At 37.5% G+C, this 20,291-nt stretch overlaps 1 protein-coding gene across 2 annotated transcripts in view; it reads left to right on the top strand.

Moving 5' to 3' along the window:
• FAM171A1 (family with sequence similarity 171 member A1) overlaps positions 1-20,291 on the top strand; it is a 184,812-nt gene that overhangs the window by 154,723 nt on the left and 9,798 nt on the right. For both annotated transcript variants that reach the window (XM_001368430.5, XM_056800159.1), the window contains exon 6: positions 18,318-18,434. In XM_001368430.5, coding sequence (XP_001368467.1) covers positions 18,318-18,434 — 117 coding nt within the window. The remainder of the gene's footprint in view (positions 1-18,317; positions 18,435-20,291) is intronic.

Raw genomic sequence — 20,291 nt, forward strand, 5'->3', positions numbered from 1 at the left:
ACACACATTCTGTTACAGTAGATCATCTAGGACCCACAGTGGACCACCAAAAAACTGAAAGGAGTTCTAGCATGTGTGCACTTGTCAAAGTTATCAGTATAAGGCAATACAGAAGTTTGTCCCTCCCTTTCTTCAGTAGAATCATGTTGATAGTCTGTGACCCTGTGATCTCTGCAATGCGGATTCTGCCACCAGTATCCCAGCCCATCCACCCCTTCTTGATGATGTCATTCAGTAAATATACAAAAGGAGTTCACCCAATCTGTGAGGAGCCCCTTTTCCATATGATCTCTTATTATATGGATAATTCTACATGAGAGAAATAATACTTTGGCCAATCACATTGTGTTGTACTTTGTTTTATATTTATATATGTCATATATTTTATAATTTTTATCCTTAGTCATGAAATAGACTAGTCTGTTTCTTCATGGAACCTTATGTGATTTTGACACATGCATGGAAACTCCTTGCTAGAGGAGAGTTTTTAAAATGGCATCTTCTTTCAACCCAATGTTTTTTCTAGTCAACAGGAGGCATAGTCGGATCATCAGTACTTTTGTAAACTCTGATTAAAAATCAGTTCAATTCAGCAAACATTTACTAAGCATCTATCATGTGCCAAAGTGTGTTAAACATGTATATGTTATAGAATATAACCAGAGAAAGCCCAGCTGGGTTTTCTCATACCATCTTCAAAAATGCTCTTCATGCTTGTCTATATATTATTCTTGTAAAAATTCTATAGGCCTAGGAAAGTAGGTCATGGCTTATGTTTTCGCTGGTTTTTTTTCTTGCAGTAATAATGTCCATGTTATTTTCCTAATCATTTAGTATCATCCCACCTTTCCTTCTTAAATATCTTGGGAATCTGTTGTTCAAAGAAAGACTTAAAATTGTGTTCCTTCTATAATGGGCCTCTTCTGTGTGTATTTACCTTAGTCTAGCTGCTTTTCCTCTCTTTGTTCTCTATAGTTCTGTGTCTACTTTCTCATTCACTGCATTAGGGACTGTGATATTAGACAGCACGTGTGCTATTGACCCCATTGTTACTGAAGGAAAGAATAGTTTGTAATGGCAATGTTCACCAATTTTTCCCATTTTTCATCTGTTGTTATCTTCCATCAAATAGTGTACTTAAAATTCTCTCAGGATTTGGCTTAATTGAATATCTTGCCAGGTTTTTAGTGAACTTTTTTCTCAGTCTCTTGTTTCATGAGGTTATTCTAACAATTTTTCTGCCCTATTCTTTGAGGAATATATTAAAGAACCATCCTTCAAAACCATAAGCTGTTTTATGTTGTATAAAATTATTTAACTAATGGGGTACCCTATGTGGTCCATGACAGAGTGAGTGAATTGACCATTCTGAAAAATGGAATTTACTATAACCAAAAATAGGGCTACTAATTCAAAATAATTAGTTATTATAATTCATAGGAAACTATTATAAATTATGTACAATAATGTGCTACTTCAAAGTATGGTCATTATAAATAACCTTAAGTAGGGGGTATTAAGTTATTTCCATGCCATTCATCAATTATAACACTAATAAAAGGGATCTTAATAAAATACCTTTTAGTACTCCAGGGACTTGTTGCTGTGGGTACTTCGTCCATTGGTGTCTGATATAGACTGAAATCCCTCTTTCACTTGGTGGATGGTCCTTGAGAGCTACTGTGACTGAAAAATCCATCACTCTGTGGCCAACTTGAATGTGAACGTCTTTCATCTTAGCTAGGCTGTTCCCTAGACGACAGGTATGTGGTGTATCACCCAGCCTTCAAGCTTAGAAGCCTCTACAAGAACTGTTCTTGTTCTTCTGACCTAGACTTAAGAATCAATCTTTCCAGTTTCAGTGGTATCAGTGGCAGGGGGTAGAGAGAGGACATCAGAGAATTTCTTCTAGGACCTCCATTTCAGGAACATGCCCAGGACAGCCATATTACCATTTCTCACCCAACTACAGTCCACTAGATTTCATCATGCCCCATTCCCTAACCCTAGCCCAGGTACTATCTCTCTCCTTCTACATACCCTTTCACTCCCTCGTTTTGGGGGGGTTTTCTGCTTGTGTGTATATGTGTGTGTTGCTGCCCCCATTCAATTTTAAGCTTCCTGAGGGCAGACACTATCTTCTGTCTTTTTTTTTCCCTAGCATTGAGCACAGTGCCTGACACATAGTAGGCACTTAATAAATATTTGTTGATTGGCCAATATCCATCTTCAGGCTTTCTGAAAATGACTGAATTTTCAAAACTAATCTGGCTCTCACTTTATATAGGTATAATTTTGGCTTCCTTCTTCCCTTCCCTGGAGCACCAACTGAGAAATTAAGAAAGACTTAAGGGGGAAAAGTCATCTGATATTTAACTACAACTACTGATTGGAAATTATTATGGTTTCATTAAATTTTTGTTTAATTGGCCTTTCCCCCTGGCACTGACTTATTTCTGGGCTGGCTATTGATAAAGAGAATATTGGTGACATCCCCAGAATAAGAATCAAGCTGAGTATGAGATTTATTTGTGGTCTCATCTATTTAGTTTCAGTGATACTATTTGGTTCCAGAAATGTACACAGTTTAACCAATTAAAAAATGAAAACTCAGTTGAAGGTTTATAGTTATTGTACTAATAGGATGACTAGAAAGCCTTTATTTCAAAACTAGCCCTGAGGTTACATTAACATAGCTGAAACTATGAATAAATACATGTTGGAGTATATTTGAAACCTATAAAAATTACTGCCTTTTACATAACCTTCATTATTTAAATTTAAATGCATAGTTGACAGTTTGTTTACTTTTTCTCCTTTTAGTATGTCATTTGAAGGTATAAATAGTTGCACATTCTTTGGGGAATTCTTACATTTCTACTGTCCTAAAAGTACTAAATCTACTTATTTGGATAGCATCTTATAAAAAACCTTCCTGCCATCTCCCATCCCATCTCCAACTCTTTATCTGAGCCAACTTGTTAGTCCCTGATTTTAGGTTTGGGATAGGAGGTTGGTTTGGGAGAGTAGCATTTCTTCTTTTCATTTTCTAAGAGAAAAGCAATATAACATAAAAGGCATTTTCTCCCAAACCATTAGCCAGCATTTATAATTTTGCTCTTCTGCTTTGGGTCAATTTTTGCCAATCTGATATAAAAAGCTCAAATTTTTTGGAAGATGTATAGCCAGAACAATTGAAGATAATTTTTAGTGCCAGAAAACAAGACCATTAAGAAGTCTCTAGATTTTCAAACATCAAAAAAGGAGTGACTTCAGATCCTTGATTTCTGCTAACTCTCTATGTATGCATCAATCATCACTTACTCTGAAATTTTGCAACTGTATGATTTATTTTTCTCTGTCTTACTTGTTTATTCTAGGAAACCATAAGGCATTATTGTGTTCTTACTCAGGAGAAATATTTAGGCTGGCTTTAGTTTACTTTGATTTACTGTACCTTAACTTCCCAGCTACATATGGGATACTTTTGGAACATCCCTTTTTCCATGAGGCTGCAAGCCAACTCTTGCTAATAAAAATGTATTTTTGGAAAGCTGAGTTGCCTTTCACAGGAAATAATTCTACTTTTAAGGAAATTTTTATATTCTTCAGAAAGAAGAGTGTTCCACTCCATCAACCTCTATTAATATATAACTTACAAAACGTTCTATGTCCTTGTATCGTTATCAAATAAAGAGTTATAGACTCAGTCAATCAGAGGTGGAACCTAGGTGTGAAAAATTCCTAGAAACTTCTGTTGAATCAGTCAGAGGTAAAAATTAGGCACCAACTGAATAAAAGCAGATGATGCTATACAAGAATATATTGTGATTTCTTAAAGAGAATCAATCATGCACACTAGAGTTTGACTTTAGCCAGTTCCAAATAACAAGCCACTTTGGAATCCAGTATTCCAGTAGCAGGTCAGCCTAGGGGTAGAGAACTAGTTGAGCCTCTAAGCATCATTCAATGCTATAGAGAGAAAATCTCTCTCCTGCCCCTTGCGCCAGAAGATTCAGATTTTCCAAAAAGAACAGTAAGAATGTCCTGAGAATATCAGTGACTGATGGTGGCATCTGCATCAGAAACAGAGGAGAGATTAGATATACCAAGGAAAAGGAAGTTCAAGACTCTACAATGGCACTAATCCTCTGAGCCCAAGAGAAGGCTACATCCACCAAAAGAGAATTTTAGAACTCCACAAAGGGAGAAAAGGACTCCCCAAGGCCAGGAGTTGATTTGTCCCTTTGCCACGTGTGCTCTTTAAGCATAAGCCCACTTTCCCCTATACTGTGAGGTTTCCCTTGGGAGAATATGATGCAGACTTTTTTGTTTGGTAGGGGTAGTCAAGGAGTGGGTGTTTTTGTAGCAATGCTTACTACTAAAGCACATTAGCTTTCTAAAAGTTAACTAAATCTTACTGACTGATAATCAGTGAGGGACTCCTAAGCAACAGTAGCAGAACCACCCCAAACCTCTCAGAGTTACTTCTAGAAGAGAAGGAATTAGCCATACTCCAGGGACCTAAGCTGCCACTTCAAATAGAAATTTGAAGAGTACTCAAATAAATGCAGCCTTTAATACACTGTATGAAAGTCTAATTTATTGTGACCATAGTATCATGAAATTTGATACTCTTTCAAATAAACAAATGTGATCATTTTGACCTGTTATCTTCTGTAATCTACCTTTTGGATAGATGTACTTCCATTTACTTTCTCAAATTGTTTCAGATGTAGAAATTTGTCTCGCCAGTTCTTTGGGACAAAAACTCTTATTTACTTTCTTACAATCCTACCACACGATTACAGTGTCTTTCCCCTAGTCAGCTATTATATAATTATAGCATGATGGTAACCTTTGAGTAGAGAGAATGAAGATATATTGTAAAGAGATGTTATGAAGAACAAAATATCAAGACTTGGCAACTGAGCATATAAAGGGGGTGAGTGGGAGTGGGGAGTCAAGGATGAGGTTGTGAGCATGGCTAAACTGGGATAGGAAAATGGTGGCACAGTAACAGGGAAGTTACAAAAAGAGAATTTATGTTGTCACTTATTTTGCTGAGTACCACACTGCATATTTTGTTGGAAGTATAGAGATCAAATATTCACATATAGATTCATCTCTGAATTCACAGACCCCTGACAATTACTCAGTAGCCCCCCACAAAGGTGTTTGGCCCATGTTCCACACACTGAATGAGAACTATTGCTCCAATGTTCAGGATTGTCCTTTGCTGTTTTAAAAAGTTGTCCATGCTATACCTCATTATGATCCCAGAGCATCATAGCTCCCTATATAGGGGTCCCAAAAAACTTAACGCAGTTATATGTTTTTGTAGCAGATGTGTGTATGTATACACTGTAAAAAGAAGGCAATTGTTACTAGCTTAGAGCTGCTTCCTTATTTATCAAACATTTAAGGAATTTTTGGTCTTCAAACAGAAATGTTAATTATTGTTGCTCTATACAATGTCAACTAATGAGAAATATTTAAATTTAGATTTATAAGCTGTGAAAGTGTGAGTCCACCTCGGGTCATTGTTTCCTCCTCTAGGATAAATAGCATGAATAATATAAGACTTCTTTTCTTGTTACCAAACCTTCAGCTGAGGTATCCCAGCTGCTAAAATACACCCTGGCAGAAAGACTGTTGCCAGGCAATAAGAATCTAATGAATCTTTTTAGGTTGGGCTCAAAATAAACATTCTATTTCTCATTCTTTCTATCCTCAGTAAGTTTTCATCAATGTCTTTTCTAACATCTCCGAATGCCCATTTCTCTAAACACTTGCTCTTTTTATCTGTGCTTTTAAAATAAAAATTAATTACAGCAGAGATGTCTTTGGTCCTCTTAACCAAATTAAAAAGCATATCTTCTAGTTATTCCCCAGGATACCCTATCAAATGTTTACAAGTAAACATAAAACTGGACTTATTCTGTCCTTTTGTTTTCTGATTAGGCCTGTACAGAGCAGAGCCTTTAAATGAAAATTTTCATAGTGCTTGATGCACATTGAATCATCCCAGATGAATAAACGAGGCACTAGTTTGGGGAGCTGGATCAGATTCTGGTGACATTTTACTGTTATTTCTACCCGAACGAATTTTTATGTCTTTTTTGTTATAATGTGCAAGTTAGAAAGTTGTGATGACTAAGTCAGAAATTGATTAAAAGAATGCTAAATATAAGTTCTCATCCCTGTTTTGACATTAATTGGCTTGTCTACTTTTGGTCAAGCCACCTGTTCAATCAGTCTTCAAGCATCTATATACCTATTCTGTGCCCAGTACTGTGTAAGTGCTAGAAAGAGAAAGGTCTCTTCCAGCTTTAATAGCCTCTGATTGGATACATAAGGAAGTGTACAATAAAGGACCACCCTGAGGTCTATTTGCAGAAATTCCATCCAGAGCATCTTCTGAGCATTCTAGGATGCTAGAGTTGGCTCCTAGCTGCTACCAACTTGACTTCTTTCCTGGAGAAAACCTTTGTTAAATTATTATCAGATGAAGTTTGATTTGGGTATCTTCTATTCCTTGTTACAATTATGACTCTGACTTTAGTGAAGGGGAATCAAATTTAAGTTCCTTGAGAATAGAGACAGTTTCATTCCATCTTTTGTATTTTTAACCAGGTTTGGCACACAGTCAGTATTTAATAAATATTTATAGGCTGATTACAAAACTGACAAACTCAACAAAATACATAGACGTCCACAATGAGCTTGGAGACTAATGAGAAATAAATATTTTTTGTTCTTATTATTTGTAAAGCACTAAGCATAGTGCTTGGCACATAGAAAGTACTTTATAAATTCTATATATCATCATCATCATCATCATTATTATTATCATTACATAACCCCAGGCTGATTTTTTTAGTTAACAGGGTCTACTTTTCATAGTATCTATTTCCCCAACCATACACAAATGTGCCTTTCTCATAATGACCAGGACTAGCCCAGAAGCAGATCATGTCATGAATTAAAAGTCTCATTTCTCTATAAGTTGTTCTTGTATTTATCTATCCAGAACACAGATGAACCATAGCAAGGAAGTTCATCCATGACTGACATCAGCCAAATCACACACTATCATGCTCTGTTTTTAGGTGGCCCTTTCAGATTTTCTTTCAGAATCTACTTATGTTTCTTTTAGGCACATTTCAAATAAACTTGGTAATTTGTTTTTTTTTGTTGTTGTTGTTTTCTAAGCTCATTTTGTTTGCTCTAATTTTGTTTTCTAAGCTCAAGGAAGAATAGAAGCAGTAAATTAGAAAGAAGGAACAGAGAAGGAAGTTAGAATGAGGTACACTGTCAGCAAGGAAAGAGATGGGAAAATGCAGACATAAAGTCTTCCAAAGCTCATCATAGGGAGCTATTAGGAGCAAAGGAAAATAACACAGCTCAGATTCCTTCTAATTATTACAGTGATATAGTAGAAGGTGAAAATTGATGGTCATGTTGATGACACTGAATCAACCAGAACATTAAATTATATCCATAATTGTCCAAGAATTCTTGGTAGAAAAACTCATTTTATATGCATCTCCAACTGCCCTTTGTACATTTCCAACAGGACATCCCATAGATATGTTAAATTCAGTCTGCTCAAAACTGAACTCATCTTCTCCTTCACACCCACCAAATATTCCACTTTCCTAACTTCCCTATTACTGTAGAGAGTACCACCATCCAGTCACCTAGGCTGGAAATCTTGATCTCATCCTTCACTCCTCATTCCCACTTGACTGACTATCCAATCAGTTGCCTAATCTTAGCCTTCTTAAAACATCCCATGATCCCATGTACATCCCCTTCTCTTTTTCGACACTAACGCCACCTTGGTGTCACCTCACACCTAGACTACTACAGTACCCTACTAATGGGTCTCCCCACCTCAAATCTCTGCCTAAATCCCAGTCCATCTATCACATCAATTTCCCAAAAACTCATGTCATATGCTTCCCATTCACTCAACTCCAGTGGCTCCAAATGTAAAAATAAAAACCACTATTTGACTTTTAAAACCCTCTGTAAGCTCAACTTTGGAGGTTATCTCAGTAGTTAGACAGACAGGATAGCTGAATGGGAGCAAGCTAGCTTTTGATTATTGCTTTTATAGGGACAGAGGAGCAATTTGAGCCATGGCTAGTTCTGCCCCAGCCTGGCAAATGTGAGGAGAGGAGGGTAGCTTCTGTCATCTTCTTAATCTCAGTGACAGGAAGTCTCTTAATTATTAAGCAAAGGTGGCTTTTATTTGTTCCATGATAGTGGAGAAGCCAGCTGGACTCAAGTTCCCCCTAGTGAGTAAATGGAATGATCTCTTTTGCTGCACACCCTCACTCTGAGTTGTGCAAAATTCTTCATCCTGGAACGTTATGATTTGAGTAATGAGAAGCACATGCTTTTAATATACAATTCATTAATTCTTTTGTTCCCCTTAGAGTTGTTTTCTTCTATAAGAGCTCAGAAAGTTTGGGAATGTTTCTGCCAGTAACTAGAGGATTCTTGTGTCACAAAACTGTATCCAGCTCTATTCTTTGAGTGCATGAGCATTTTACAGATGACTTATGCCAGAATAAATGATTGTATCCACCAACTAGCTTTCTTCTCTCAAGGCCCTAAAGGGTGGGTGCCTTAATTACACTTCCATTAGGACATCACTCTCATTCCAACCCTGCCTTCCTTAAGACCAAAGGTTGTCTGATCTGATTAACTCTGTGGTTGGACCTTTCTTTGGCTTCCCTGCATTCATTTATTATATTCCCAAAACAGAATGCCTCACTATATAGATTCATCGCCCCTCTTTTGACATCCTGACCTATGATTTCATTGCTGTATAGAAATGTCATTGAACCAGATAACCAACTTCTTTGTAAATTTGAGTCTTAGAGGGTTGCTTAGACCATTAGTAAGTTAAGTGACTTGTCTGTAGTCACAAAGCCAATATATACCAGTGGTAAAGTTTGACCTTTAAGACTAGACCTTTAACCACTATGCCCCATGTCATGAGATGGGGCAAGGTGAAGGCCAGTATGGGGGGGGGTGAATAAGTAGAATACAAAAGAAATATAATTTATGGATATTCTCCTAGAAGAGGTTCTTCATCTTTTTATGTCATAGTCCCCTCTGGGAGTCTGTTAAAGCCTATGTTTTATAAGACATAAAACACACAGGATTACAAAGAAAATATATTGAAATACAGTTATCAAAAAATATTAATGAGGCTCATAGGTCCCAGATTAAGAAGCCTAGTTCTCAAAGCTTGAATCTTGAATCTAGACAGAATAATAAAGTAGGTACATATGAAATAGTTACATAACAATATCAATACCTCAAAATCCACAAATTCACAATGTGGTTATTCCTTTCCCAGCAAATCACAGCCCCTTAACAGACATCTTCATAAGCTGCTATGGCAAAATAAGTAAATCCAGTCTTCTTTGCTAGTCTTCTGGTGATGAGCCTCTCCATACTTAGCTTGGTCTTTGGGTGAGTGGACAAAAACTTTAAGACTTCCAATCTTGGTGGAACTTCTCAGAAGTTACAGTATACTAGAGAAGACTTTTAGAACCCAGGGCCACTTCCACACTATGATGTGACATTAGAACAGGCTTCATATTAAAGAACAGCATATATTGTATTATATGAGTTCAGAGAAAGAGGAAGATCAGTGCAGGCTTAAGTCCACTGGAGAAGATCTCATATAGAAAGACTTTGAAAGGTCTCATAACTTTGAAAGGTAAGTAGGATTTGGAAAGGGATTGTGGGACTGGTCAGGAAGGCATTCCAGACTTGGGCTATAGTGTGAGCAAAGGAACAGAACTATGAATCACTGAATCTTAAAGTGGATAGGACCTCAGAAACTGTCTAGCCCAATGTACATTTCATCATCCTAGATTTAGAACTAGAAGACACCTTGGAGACCATCAAATTCAACCTTCTCATTTTACAGATGACAGATCTGAAGCACATAGAGAATTCATGTGATTTGCCCAGCATCACACAGGTATTTAAATATCTGAGGCAGAATTTGAACTCAAACCATCCTAATTCCAAGTCTATCAACTCTGACCACTGTACCAGCAACCTGTCTAACAAGGAATCCCTTTTTAATAGCCATAATCAATGGTTAGCTAGCCTTTCCCTAAAACCTACTTATTAGAATTTTTAACCAAAGGATAGAGAAAACAAAACTTACAAAAGATATTATTACTGTTATTGATAATAAAAGATAATTGGCTACTTCATTAGTCATCAATAATTTATTAAGCATATACTATGTGCCAAGCTCTATTTCAGTTCAGAAACAAAAACAATAAAAATAAATGTATAAAATCCTAAGAATAAATTTATAGCAAATGATAGATCAAAAGTTGGAAACGGAAGAAATTTCCTTCCACTGATGAATGTATCCTTTCATCTAAAAACTGAAGATAAATATTAACATTCTTTTTTACCTAAAATACTTCTTTCATTGTTTTTTCACTGTTTCATGAAAGAAACAAAAGTGCTCAACTAACCATATACCTTCCATGTAAAAGTTACAATAATTTTAAGTTAGGAATAATTGTTTTTGCTCATTTTAGTATATTACATTTTGGTCTGAGTGAAATTTCAACTTTTAGTCATGGTAAGAAGATGGTATCCAATTACAAATTTTAAAATAGTGTTATTCTTATAGGTAATAAATTTAGGGCTCAGAAAATTTAGCTTTCCAGGCAAGTGATTTCAAGGTACAATATTTTTCCCAAGAAGTTTTCATTACATTCTAGTTGGGAGGATTTACATGCCAGAATTTATTTACAGGAATCTCTTTAGTTCCAACTAAAATAAATTTTGCCACTATTTCTCAGACACAGGTAAAAATGCTGAAGTGATTACAAAATTCAGCAAAGGATGTATTTCTCTAACATTTTATGTATTTTTATTATAAAGTTTTTAAGGTGGCTAAACCATCTATTTAAAAAAAGGAGTAGAAAATACTCATTATTTTCAGATCTCTGTGAATTTGGAAATCCAAGATCCAAGATCCAAGAAAAAGTGAATGAGATGTTGATTTTAGAAAAGAAGTGAATAAACTGGAGGCTTTGGAGAGGAGGGTGATTCAGAGAGTATGGATTGTAATGGAGAAGGTTTGTGGGGTGGTAAAAGAAACAGGATCTATGAGAGACAGCTGATGTTTAAGATTGGCTCAAAGAGAGGAGAAGGGGTTTGGAGATTTTCCCCCTTCAGCCTTCCCTCCTCAGCTATGGCTGCTCTCCTAAAATTTGCTCTTGTCCCTCTCCTCCTCCTCCTCCACTACTAGAGCCAAAATGTTTCCCTCCCTCTTTAAGCTATTCCACTCACACTTTATTCAAATTTGGGAAAGGATAGTCACTTTAATGTCAATTTATTCAGTTAGGGTAATACAAAGGAATGGCTGACAGGGGAAAGAATGGGAAAGGAAAGTGGGGAAAGGGGGGTCCTTTTCTCTATCTAACCCCTTTTCCCTCCCTCCTCGACTTGGGGGGAAACACAGGGTTTGGCAGCCTGAGCCCCCTGAGAGAATAGTCAGGTTGACTGACCACAGTTTAGACTCAGGGCAACAGGAGCTGAGGTAAAGTCTGACAGAGACTCCACATGTCTTTCTCAGGTTCCTCTTCAGTAGTCTTTTCAATTGGGAAATGTTGGAGGGAAGGATATCCAGTCACTAGCAGGAAAAATGTGGGTAACCCTCAGGAGAAAGTCTTAACCAGCCTTCTCTCTTCAGCTTCTCAAAAATGAGAGACCAACTGCTCTTCAGAAAGGAACCTTCTGACTCCCCAAGATTCCAACCTCCTGGGGCCCTTCCCCTGACAAGGAGAAAGATTCCACCTGGAACTCTTCATTTAATGCCAGCCTCTGTCATAAGGTCCTCAACATCATGCCACATGAGAACTGCTGGAAGGAAAAAATGATGATTATCCTGGAAAAGAAGAAGACTTGGGGGAGTGGCAAAAAGATAACTGATTTGAGATATTTGGATATTTGTCCTGGGATAGAGGGATTAGACTTGTTCTACTTGACACAGGAGGACAAAACTAAAAGCAAGGCATAAAACAGCACATTTAAATATGATATAAAGAAAACTTCCAAATGGAGCTATTCAGAAGTGAAAATATCTATCTCTTTGCTTTCCCTCAAAAGAGATTTTCAAGAAAAGACCAGAAAGTCTATGGTTCAGGATATGGTAGAGGGCATTTTCAGAGGGGATAAAGATTGAACCCAATAGGCTTTAGTATCTCTTCACAATATAAGATTCTGAGAGTCTTCTTTATTTACTCTCCACGGCCTTTAAGGTAACCTTCAATCTTAGTTCTTGGGAGACTAAAATATTCCATGATTTGCAATAAAATAGCAGCCCTTGAAAATTATTGGTCTTAAAAAATGATAGCCTTTTGTTTCAGGAAGGAACTTTAGGTTGCTAAAAGTGCGGTTTAATTTCCTAAAGGCACTGTAGCCCATTCCTATCCTTTATTCAGTTCTAGGCCAGGGCCGAACTCATTGACCATCTGCATTGTTGACTGGACTTGTCATCCAATTGTATGTCACAGTTTTAACAAGAAACATTCTTCTTCTGCTTGGTTTTTTTCCTGTATCCCAAGGAAGAAGTTTACATTCTAATAGGGCAAAATAATAGATATGAAATCAATGGCCAGGGAAGGTTCTCTTGGTTGAGGAAGTCATAAAGATGGTAGGTGGAAGTAGTCAATTAACACACTTTTTTCCAGAATCAAACACAGTATTGAATCGATTGTAATCACAGTCTGTCTTTCATATAGACCTCACACTGGACATTCCCCCTTACAGTTCTAAATACTCTTAGCAAAAGCCTTTATTGGTCTGTTTCATCCCTTACTTGACCTGAATCACCAGAAGATAGTTGAACAGAATTATCTCTGCTGTTGCATCTTTCAAGACACCTTGTACAATTTTGGAATACTCATGAGAGACATCTCATTAGAGTAGAGCTTTTAAGATGGCATTTTGCTTTAATAAATGCAATGGGTTTTTATAGTCAATAATAATAAGCACAGTTAATAAATTAAATCTATTCCAACTGTGCTCATACACTCTCTGTATTAAAAAAAGATCCTGATGAATTCTTTTCTTGTGCTGCCCAAATTTGGGGAGGTGTTGTGGAAGTAGGCAGAAACTAAAAACATACAGTAAATACATCTTCATTGTCTTTTTTTTTCAATCCTTACATTCCATCTTAGAATCAGTGCTAAATATTGGTTCAAATGCAGAAGCACAGTAAGGGCTAGGCAACTGGGGTGAAGTGACTTCACCCCAACATCACACATCTAGGAAATGTCTGAGGCTAAATTTGAACCCAGGACCTCCTGTCTCTCAGCCTGGCTCTCAATCTTCTGATCCCCTTAGCTGCTGCTTTGTTGTCTTTTTCAGACTTTAACATTCCTTGGGACTTAAAAGATTATATGATGTTTGTCCTCTTTGTAATCCCTAGGCCCCTTCACAGAATTTTTTTAACTTCACATCTTATGACTAGAGTAACAAAATGCTTTTGCAGAATGAAGACAGTCGGGATCCTTTGATTGTCTGGAGAATCCCTATGCCATTTTGAGAACATTTTCTTTCCTAGGGAGAACACTTGGAACTACTGCCTTGTTATTCTAATGTTTGGAGTAAATCTGTTCTCATGATTGGTTCCTTTGCTGCAGACATTTTTGAGTCAGTCAAAGGCTTCATGTTATTTGTTGAGGAAGGAAATAGTCTTATTTCTTAGGCTTAACTTTGCTTTCCTTATTTACCTGGATGATTTCTTAATTTTACTCTTTAAAGAATGAGAACTTCTAGGGGGGGGGGCAGGAAATGTTCTTGCAAAATGCTGTTAATATGTAGTCCTCTTCAGGATTTTCTGTGTATGACCCAAAGATATTTGTTATGAAGCCGAGATATATGTCCCAATGAATTTCTAATTACCTAGTTTTATCTAGAATTACCTAATTCTAAATATGCAGCAACCAGAGGCAGCTAGAGGACACAGTGGATAGGATATTAGGCCTTCCTGGAATCAGGAGGACCTCAATTCAAATTGGCCTCAGATACTTCCTAACTGTGCAACTCTGGTCAACTTACAACCTCCCTCTGTCTGCTTGCTCATATATAACTTATTTACTTCCCTTCCTTTGATGGGCTTTTGTCTTTGATTTCCCATATCTTATACAATGCCTGGTATATAATAGGCACTTAATAAACGTTTGTTGATGAATTGATAGTTCCATCAATTCCTTCTGGCTCTAAATTCTGTGATCATTTGAGCTATAAAAATTGAGATAATAAAAACCTTACATCATTTCTTTCTGACCATCTTCCTTCAATGTTAATAATAATGAGGGCCAGCAGATATAGCAATTAAAAGTTGGCAAAAGGTTTGAGGGACTTCTTACTTTTACTTCAAGTGAAGTCTTTGGGTGAGTCCCTCAGGTGTTTATCATTCCTATTTTATATATTAGAAAGTTAAAGCCAAGATAGGCTAAGTAATTTGCTTTACCATGGTCATGACAGTCATTGGGAGAGGTGAGATTTGAACCCATGTCTTCCTGACTTCAAGTCCACCAGGCTATCCACAGTACTACACAGGACACAGTATCCACATCTGTTCTAGAACCCAAGGCCCTTGAAGGTAAGGTCTGATTTACCAAAACCATTATATTCCTCCCAACATCAAATGACAACCATGCAAATAGTGGGTGCTTAATAAGTGCTTGTTGAGTTGAGTATTTTATGGAGAAGAAAATTGGTTCTGGAGACAATTTAAGTAGGCTACCCAGCGTCCAGCAAGTATCAGAACTAGGAGCCTTCTCCTAATCACCCCTTAGAGCCCTTTGATATATCTGACCTAGTGTCAGCTTCATGAAAGGAGTAGTGACTACAGAATCTCATTTTGGAGGAACTGTAAAGCTATGCACCCAAAGGTACTTCTTGACAGACAGGGTGATTCTAATGGGAATGGAGAGTTTCTGTGGTGGTAGCATGGGACTGAAAAAGAGAGGGAAGGAATTTAGATGTTTGAGGAGCATGGTGCTCCAAGAGGGAGGGAAAATTGAAAAAAAAATGTTTTTGCATTACAAGAGACTTGTTACTCTAGAAAACTCCCTTATCTACTATAGAAACTGGTTGGGCTTTCTCCTGCTTTCAAAGGAGCTGCTATTTCTATTTACTTTTAATAGCATCGCAGAACCAGAATGGTGCTCTTAAGATTTTTTTTTCTATCAAAGTCACTAAGTTAGTATTCTTCAGTAAATGAATCCAAGATGAGAGTCTGTCCTCTCCCAATCATTTTAGCAGCCATCAGGCTTGTATTTTGCACCTCTTACCTCTTTTCCCAAAATTGCTCTCGCTCTCTTTCTCTCTCTCTCTCTCTCTCTCTCTCTCTCTCTCTCTCTCTCTCTCTCTCTCTCTCTCTCTCTTTCTCTCTCTTTCTCTCTCTCTCTCTCTCTCTCTCTTTCTCTCTCTCTCTCTCTCTCTCTCTCTCTCTCTCTCTCTCTCTCTCTCTCTCTCTCTCTCCCCTTTATTTCTCCTTTCTCCACCTCCTTTCTTCCCTTTCTTCTTTCTTCTTCCCTCCCTCCTCTGGCTGTATGTCTCTCTCTTCCTCTCATTTTGATTTTTCTATTTTTTAATTGAAATTGCTCCAAATCTAAGCTCAAGACATCAATCAGTAGTTTGGGAAATTGAATGGGAGGAGCAAAAGGAAATACAGAGGAGGCTCTTGCAAATTTTGGAGGCGTCCCTCTCCTTCCCCTTTTGTTCAACAGCTGGTTAGGACTTGGAGGTGCTTTGCAGGAATTGGCAGCAATGATACCAGGCACCTTTTCTACAGGCTGCATTTGAATGTTGCCATGGCAACACGACTGGCACACCAGAGCATCCCAAGCACCACAGGAAAAAATTCAATGGAAGCATCCACAGCTGTGTTAAAGAAAGGAGTCTGGAAACACAGAAGGTTCACAAAGGTTGAAAGTTTGAGACCCATGGTCAATGACAGATGGCATTTTGGCTCCAAGCTATGGCTATGCATCAAGTGATTTTAGGTAGCACTAAACCAGGGCAAATTATACATTTCTATTTCTTTAAAAAACAGTTTGGTGTTTTTTTTTCTTTGGTGTTTTTGTCCTTATATAATATTTATTTACAAATGTTACCTCTTTTGATCCTAAAACAGTCATATAAGGTGGATACTGTTAATAGCTCCATTTTACAGATGAGGAAACTGAGGCTTAGGAAGATTAAGTTATTTACCCCACTGGGGTTATAGAGCTTGTTAAGTATCTAAAGTGGGATTTGAACCCAGGTCTTCCAGACTCCAGAGCCAGCACTTTATCTACTAAACCACTTAGTTGCCTTTACGTCCTTGTGACAAAGAAAATAATCAAAAATATTCACTAGATATGCTATAAGATATGACAGTGAATGGGGCTTCTAGGTGGTGCCATGGATAGAGAACCAGGCCTGGAGTCAAGAAGACTCATCTTCCTGATTTCAGAGCCAGTCTCAAATATTTACTAACTCTGTGACCTTAGACAAGTCATATAAACTTCTCTGCCTCAGTTTCCTCATTTATAAAATGAGATGGAGAAGGAAATGGCAAACCATTCCAGTATCTCTGTCAACAAAGCCTAAAAATGGGATCACAAAAAAATCATACAGAACTGAAAAACTATTGCACAACAACAAAATATTTATTCCTGGTAGCCTGCCAATGCCAGCTTCTAGCTTGAGGGAGAAGGTGTTTCAGAGGATCATAGATTTAGAGACTGAAGGGGTTTGAGGTCATCAGCTCTGACCCCTTCATTTCATAGCTGAAAAAACTGGAGCTCAGAGATGTTTATTTGCTCAAAGTCATTAATCTCATCTCCAGAATCTTCGTTGTTCTTTAGTGACTCAGACTTAGATGTAATTTGAATAATCATTTCATTTCAATTGTTTTAACAAATAATGATAATAAATAGCATTTGTTAGCACTAAAGGGTTTGAAAATATTAACTCATTTTATCCTCAGAACAGATTTTAGAGGTAGGCACTGTTATTCTCTGTATTTTATACATGAAGAAACTGAAGCAAGCAAAAGTAGCTTAACCAGGGTCACACAGCTAGTGAGTATCTAAATCTAGATTTGAATTCAAGTCTTCTGATTTCTAGGTCGAGCACTACATCCACTATTTATTTCACTCCACATCTGTGCTTGAAAATCTTCCTGTGTTTTTTTTAATTCCTCTCATTTTTCATTTCTTAAAAGACAATCATATTCTATTACACTCATATGCTATAGTTGTTTCTGCCATTTTGGTTTCCTCTTTCTTGCTACCTTAAAGTTTGCTCCTAGGAATGTTTTGGCTAAATTGGATCCTTTATTTCCTGTCTTTGACTTCTTTGGGGGTATATGCCTAGTCATGGGGGTCACTGGATTATAGGTTGTGAGCAGTTGAATGAATTTCTGAAAATACAGCTGTGGTTCTAAGAGGTGGTCAAATGCCACTTAGCTGCCCCAACAACAACAAAAATCTGCTATGTGCCCAGGCACCATATTAAACACTAAAATTGAAAATAAAGCAATGCCTACCCTCAAGGTGCTTATATTTTACTGGGAAGTGTCAGGATGAAGGGTGAAATAACATGTACTAATTTCCTCTACCACCTATATAGCATGAATGAAATAATTTCTCTAAGGTATTCTGTAAATCTTAAAGCATTACAGAAATATTTATTATCTATTATTGTTATACCCCATTATTATAATCAAAAGCCCATAGCCTTGAAAAGAGACTGTGAATCTCTTCATTAAGGAAAGGAATCAAAGCTCTTCAGAGCTAAAACTAGAAGGGATCCCTATGGACTGCACTTTGATGCCTAAGAACATAATTTTAAATTTTAGTTCATTTAATTTTAATCATCTTTAATTATAAAATATTATGATATAAGGATATCACTGATGTCCTACTTGGGTATCCCCTCAAAGCATGAAAATGTTTCCCTTTTGCTTGAAATATGGCCATAAGCTCCAACAGGTCCCACGAAGCTTCAAGTCCAGGTACAGAATGTCCATCGTATGAGGACAAAGGTGATCCATCCCTGGCTTGACCACCCACTGGTGAATTTTTTAGCCCTAGCATCTCTCAGAAATGGTCTACTAATTCATCTAAGGGGTATGATTCACATCCCAAGAAATCACAGAATCTTTAAGCACTAATGGGGCTTTTAAAATGTTTTCCCTTTTAAGCAACAAGATTCAATTTCATAAATTTGAAATTCTGCTTTGAATCCCACAGGAACGTGGCTGAAAAGTGGCTTAGGCCTTGTACAGCAGGAAGGAAATCAGCTGACTTGGACCTACATCGCCCCACAACTGGGGTACTGGGTAGCAGCCATGTCTCCCCCCAACCCAGGTAAAGTGGTAGAAAACCCTGTGAGTGTTTGTCAAGACCACATGCTCATTGTGTGTGCAGACTGACTGTGAGCAGGCAGCTTCAGATGACCAAGGATTCTTGCTAAATGAATGAATAATAGAAAGAAAAAGCATTTGCTTAGTGAGTCCTATGTTCGTAGAGGGGGGGACACAAATGGAAAAATCCTTGTTCTCAGGAAGTTAACAGAGAAAAGAAAATGCAGCTCCAGAAGAGATCGAAAGGCTCAGATGTCCTAAAAAATCAACTAAAGGGTAGATGGTCAGGTCTAGGGGTCCTTAGGTTACGATGGATCCACAAGTCAAATGACCGTGCCAGAGTCAGAGGGTAGAGAGACAACCTCAGTATGATAGGGCAAGGCTGCTGTTAAATGCCAGTGGTCTTCCATTCTCCATCCCCCTTGAATGAATGCAGGGAATCTCCTCTGTCAATCATGACTTGGAAGATTTTTTTTTATTTAATAAGTTGAATTCTGAAGATAGTATTTAAAATCTTTAGGAAAACCTCACTTTTCACTAGCATCTTGATAAAACTGGAATAAAAAATGCATAAAATGTTATTTTCTTTCTTACATTGTAACAGCCTCTTTAAGACATTCTTAGACCAAAGACAGGAAAGGCACAAAAGGCCACCCTGGCCACCAGTTCTTGGTAGAATCCCTTGAAACATCTTTCCATTGAGCCATGTTGCTCATATGATCATATGTTCATTGATTATTTCCCTCTTTCTTGAAAATGCTGTCTTCTGTAATGCCAGTGATGCTCCTTGCCTCACACCATCCTCTAATTGACATTGGCCTTTAGCACTTAAATCACATTTAAAAAATAAAGATGAGTTTCCCTTTGAATGCATATTACTTAAAATTTGGAGTTTATTCTCTTAAAATTTTAGTTGGCTTTGTATGAGAAATAAGCAGGAAGATTACATAATCATATATCCAGCAGCAGAGGATACCACAGAGACAAGTGGTGGAGAAAAGAAACTTGTTCTGTTTGACCCAGAAGGCAGAATCAGAAGCAATGAGTAGACAATACAAACTGCTAGTGGAAGACCCTTATTTTGCATTAGATGGGAATTCCCTACAGGTATTGGTTGGATCAGATGACTCCTGACATCCCTTCCACATCACAAACTCTGTGAAATTCAAAACTTTTATGTTATAGATGAAGAAACTGAGGCCCAAAGGGGTTGAATAATTTGCCCAAGTGATGGGATATGTACCCAAGTCTATGACTTTTAAGCCAGTATCTTTCCCTCTCTACCATTGTGCTAACTGCTTTCTCCATGCTTTAACTATGTCTATATTAATATGATATAAAGTATACCCAGAATGCCCCATTGTGCTGTATATTGGCATCCCTTGATACATATTAGTGATTGGTGCTGAGCAGTTATTTGGACTGGTCTGGGTTCTTTCTGTTAATCATTATGATCATAATAGCTTTTGTTGGAGGGCTTATGTTAGAGCCTTAATCTGAATGAGTATCAGGGCTTAATATAACCCTCAACAAAAACTAAGAACAGAAATCCATGACCACTTAAGCCCTGGGATCCATATGCTCACCATCCTAAACTGGCTGTGGCTATATCTCTCTCGTTCATTAGAGAGCTGTGTCTGTATTCCTGTTTTGAAAGTAGACATCATCAGATGACTTGAGGCTGCTGGTGGTGCAGTGGAAAGAGTGCTAGGGCATGGAGTCAGAAAGATCCAAGTTCAAACCCTGCCTCAAACATTTACTAACTGTAAATGTGGTGCTGGGCAAGTTATTTAACCTTCGTTTGCCTCGGTTTCTTCAACTACAAAGTGGGAATAATGACATTTACAGGATTTCAGTGAGG

This window comes from Monodelphis domestica, chromosome 5 (assembly GCF_027887165.1).
Source record: "Monodelphis domestica isolate mMonDom1 chromosome 5, mMonDom1.pri, whole genome shotgun sequence".
Taxonomy (NCBI): Eukaryota; Metazoa; Chordata; class Mammalia; order Didelphimorphia; family Didelphidae; genus Monodelphis; species Monodelphis domestica.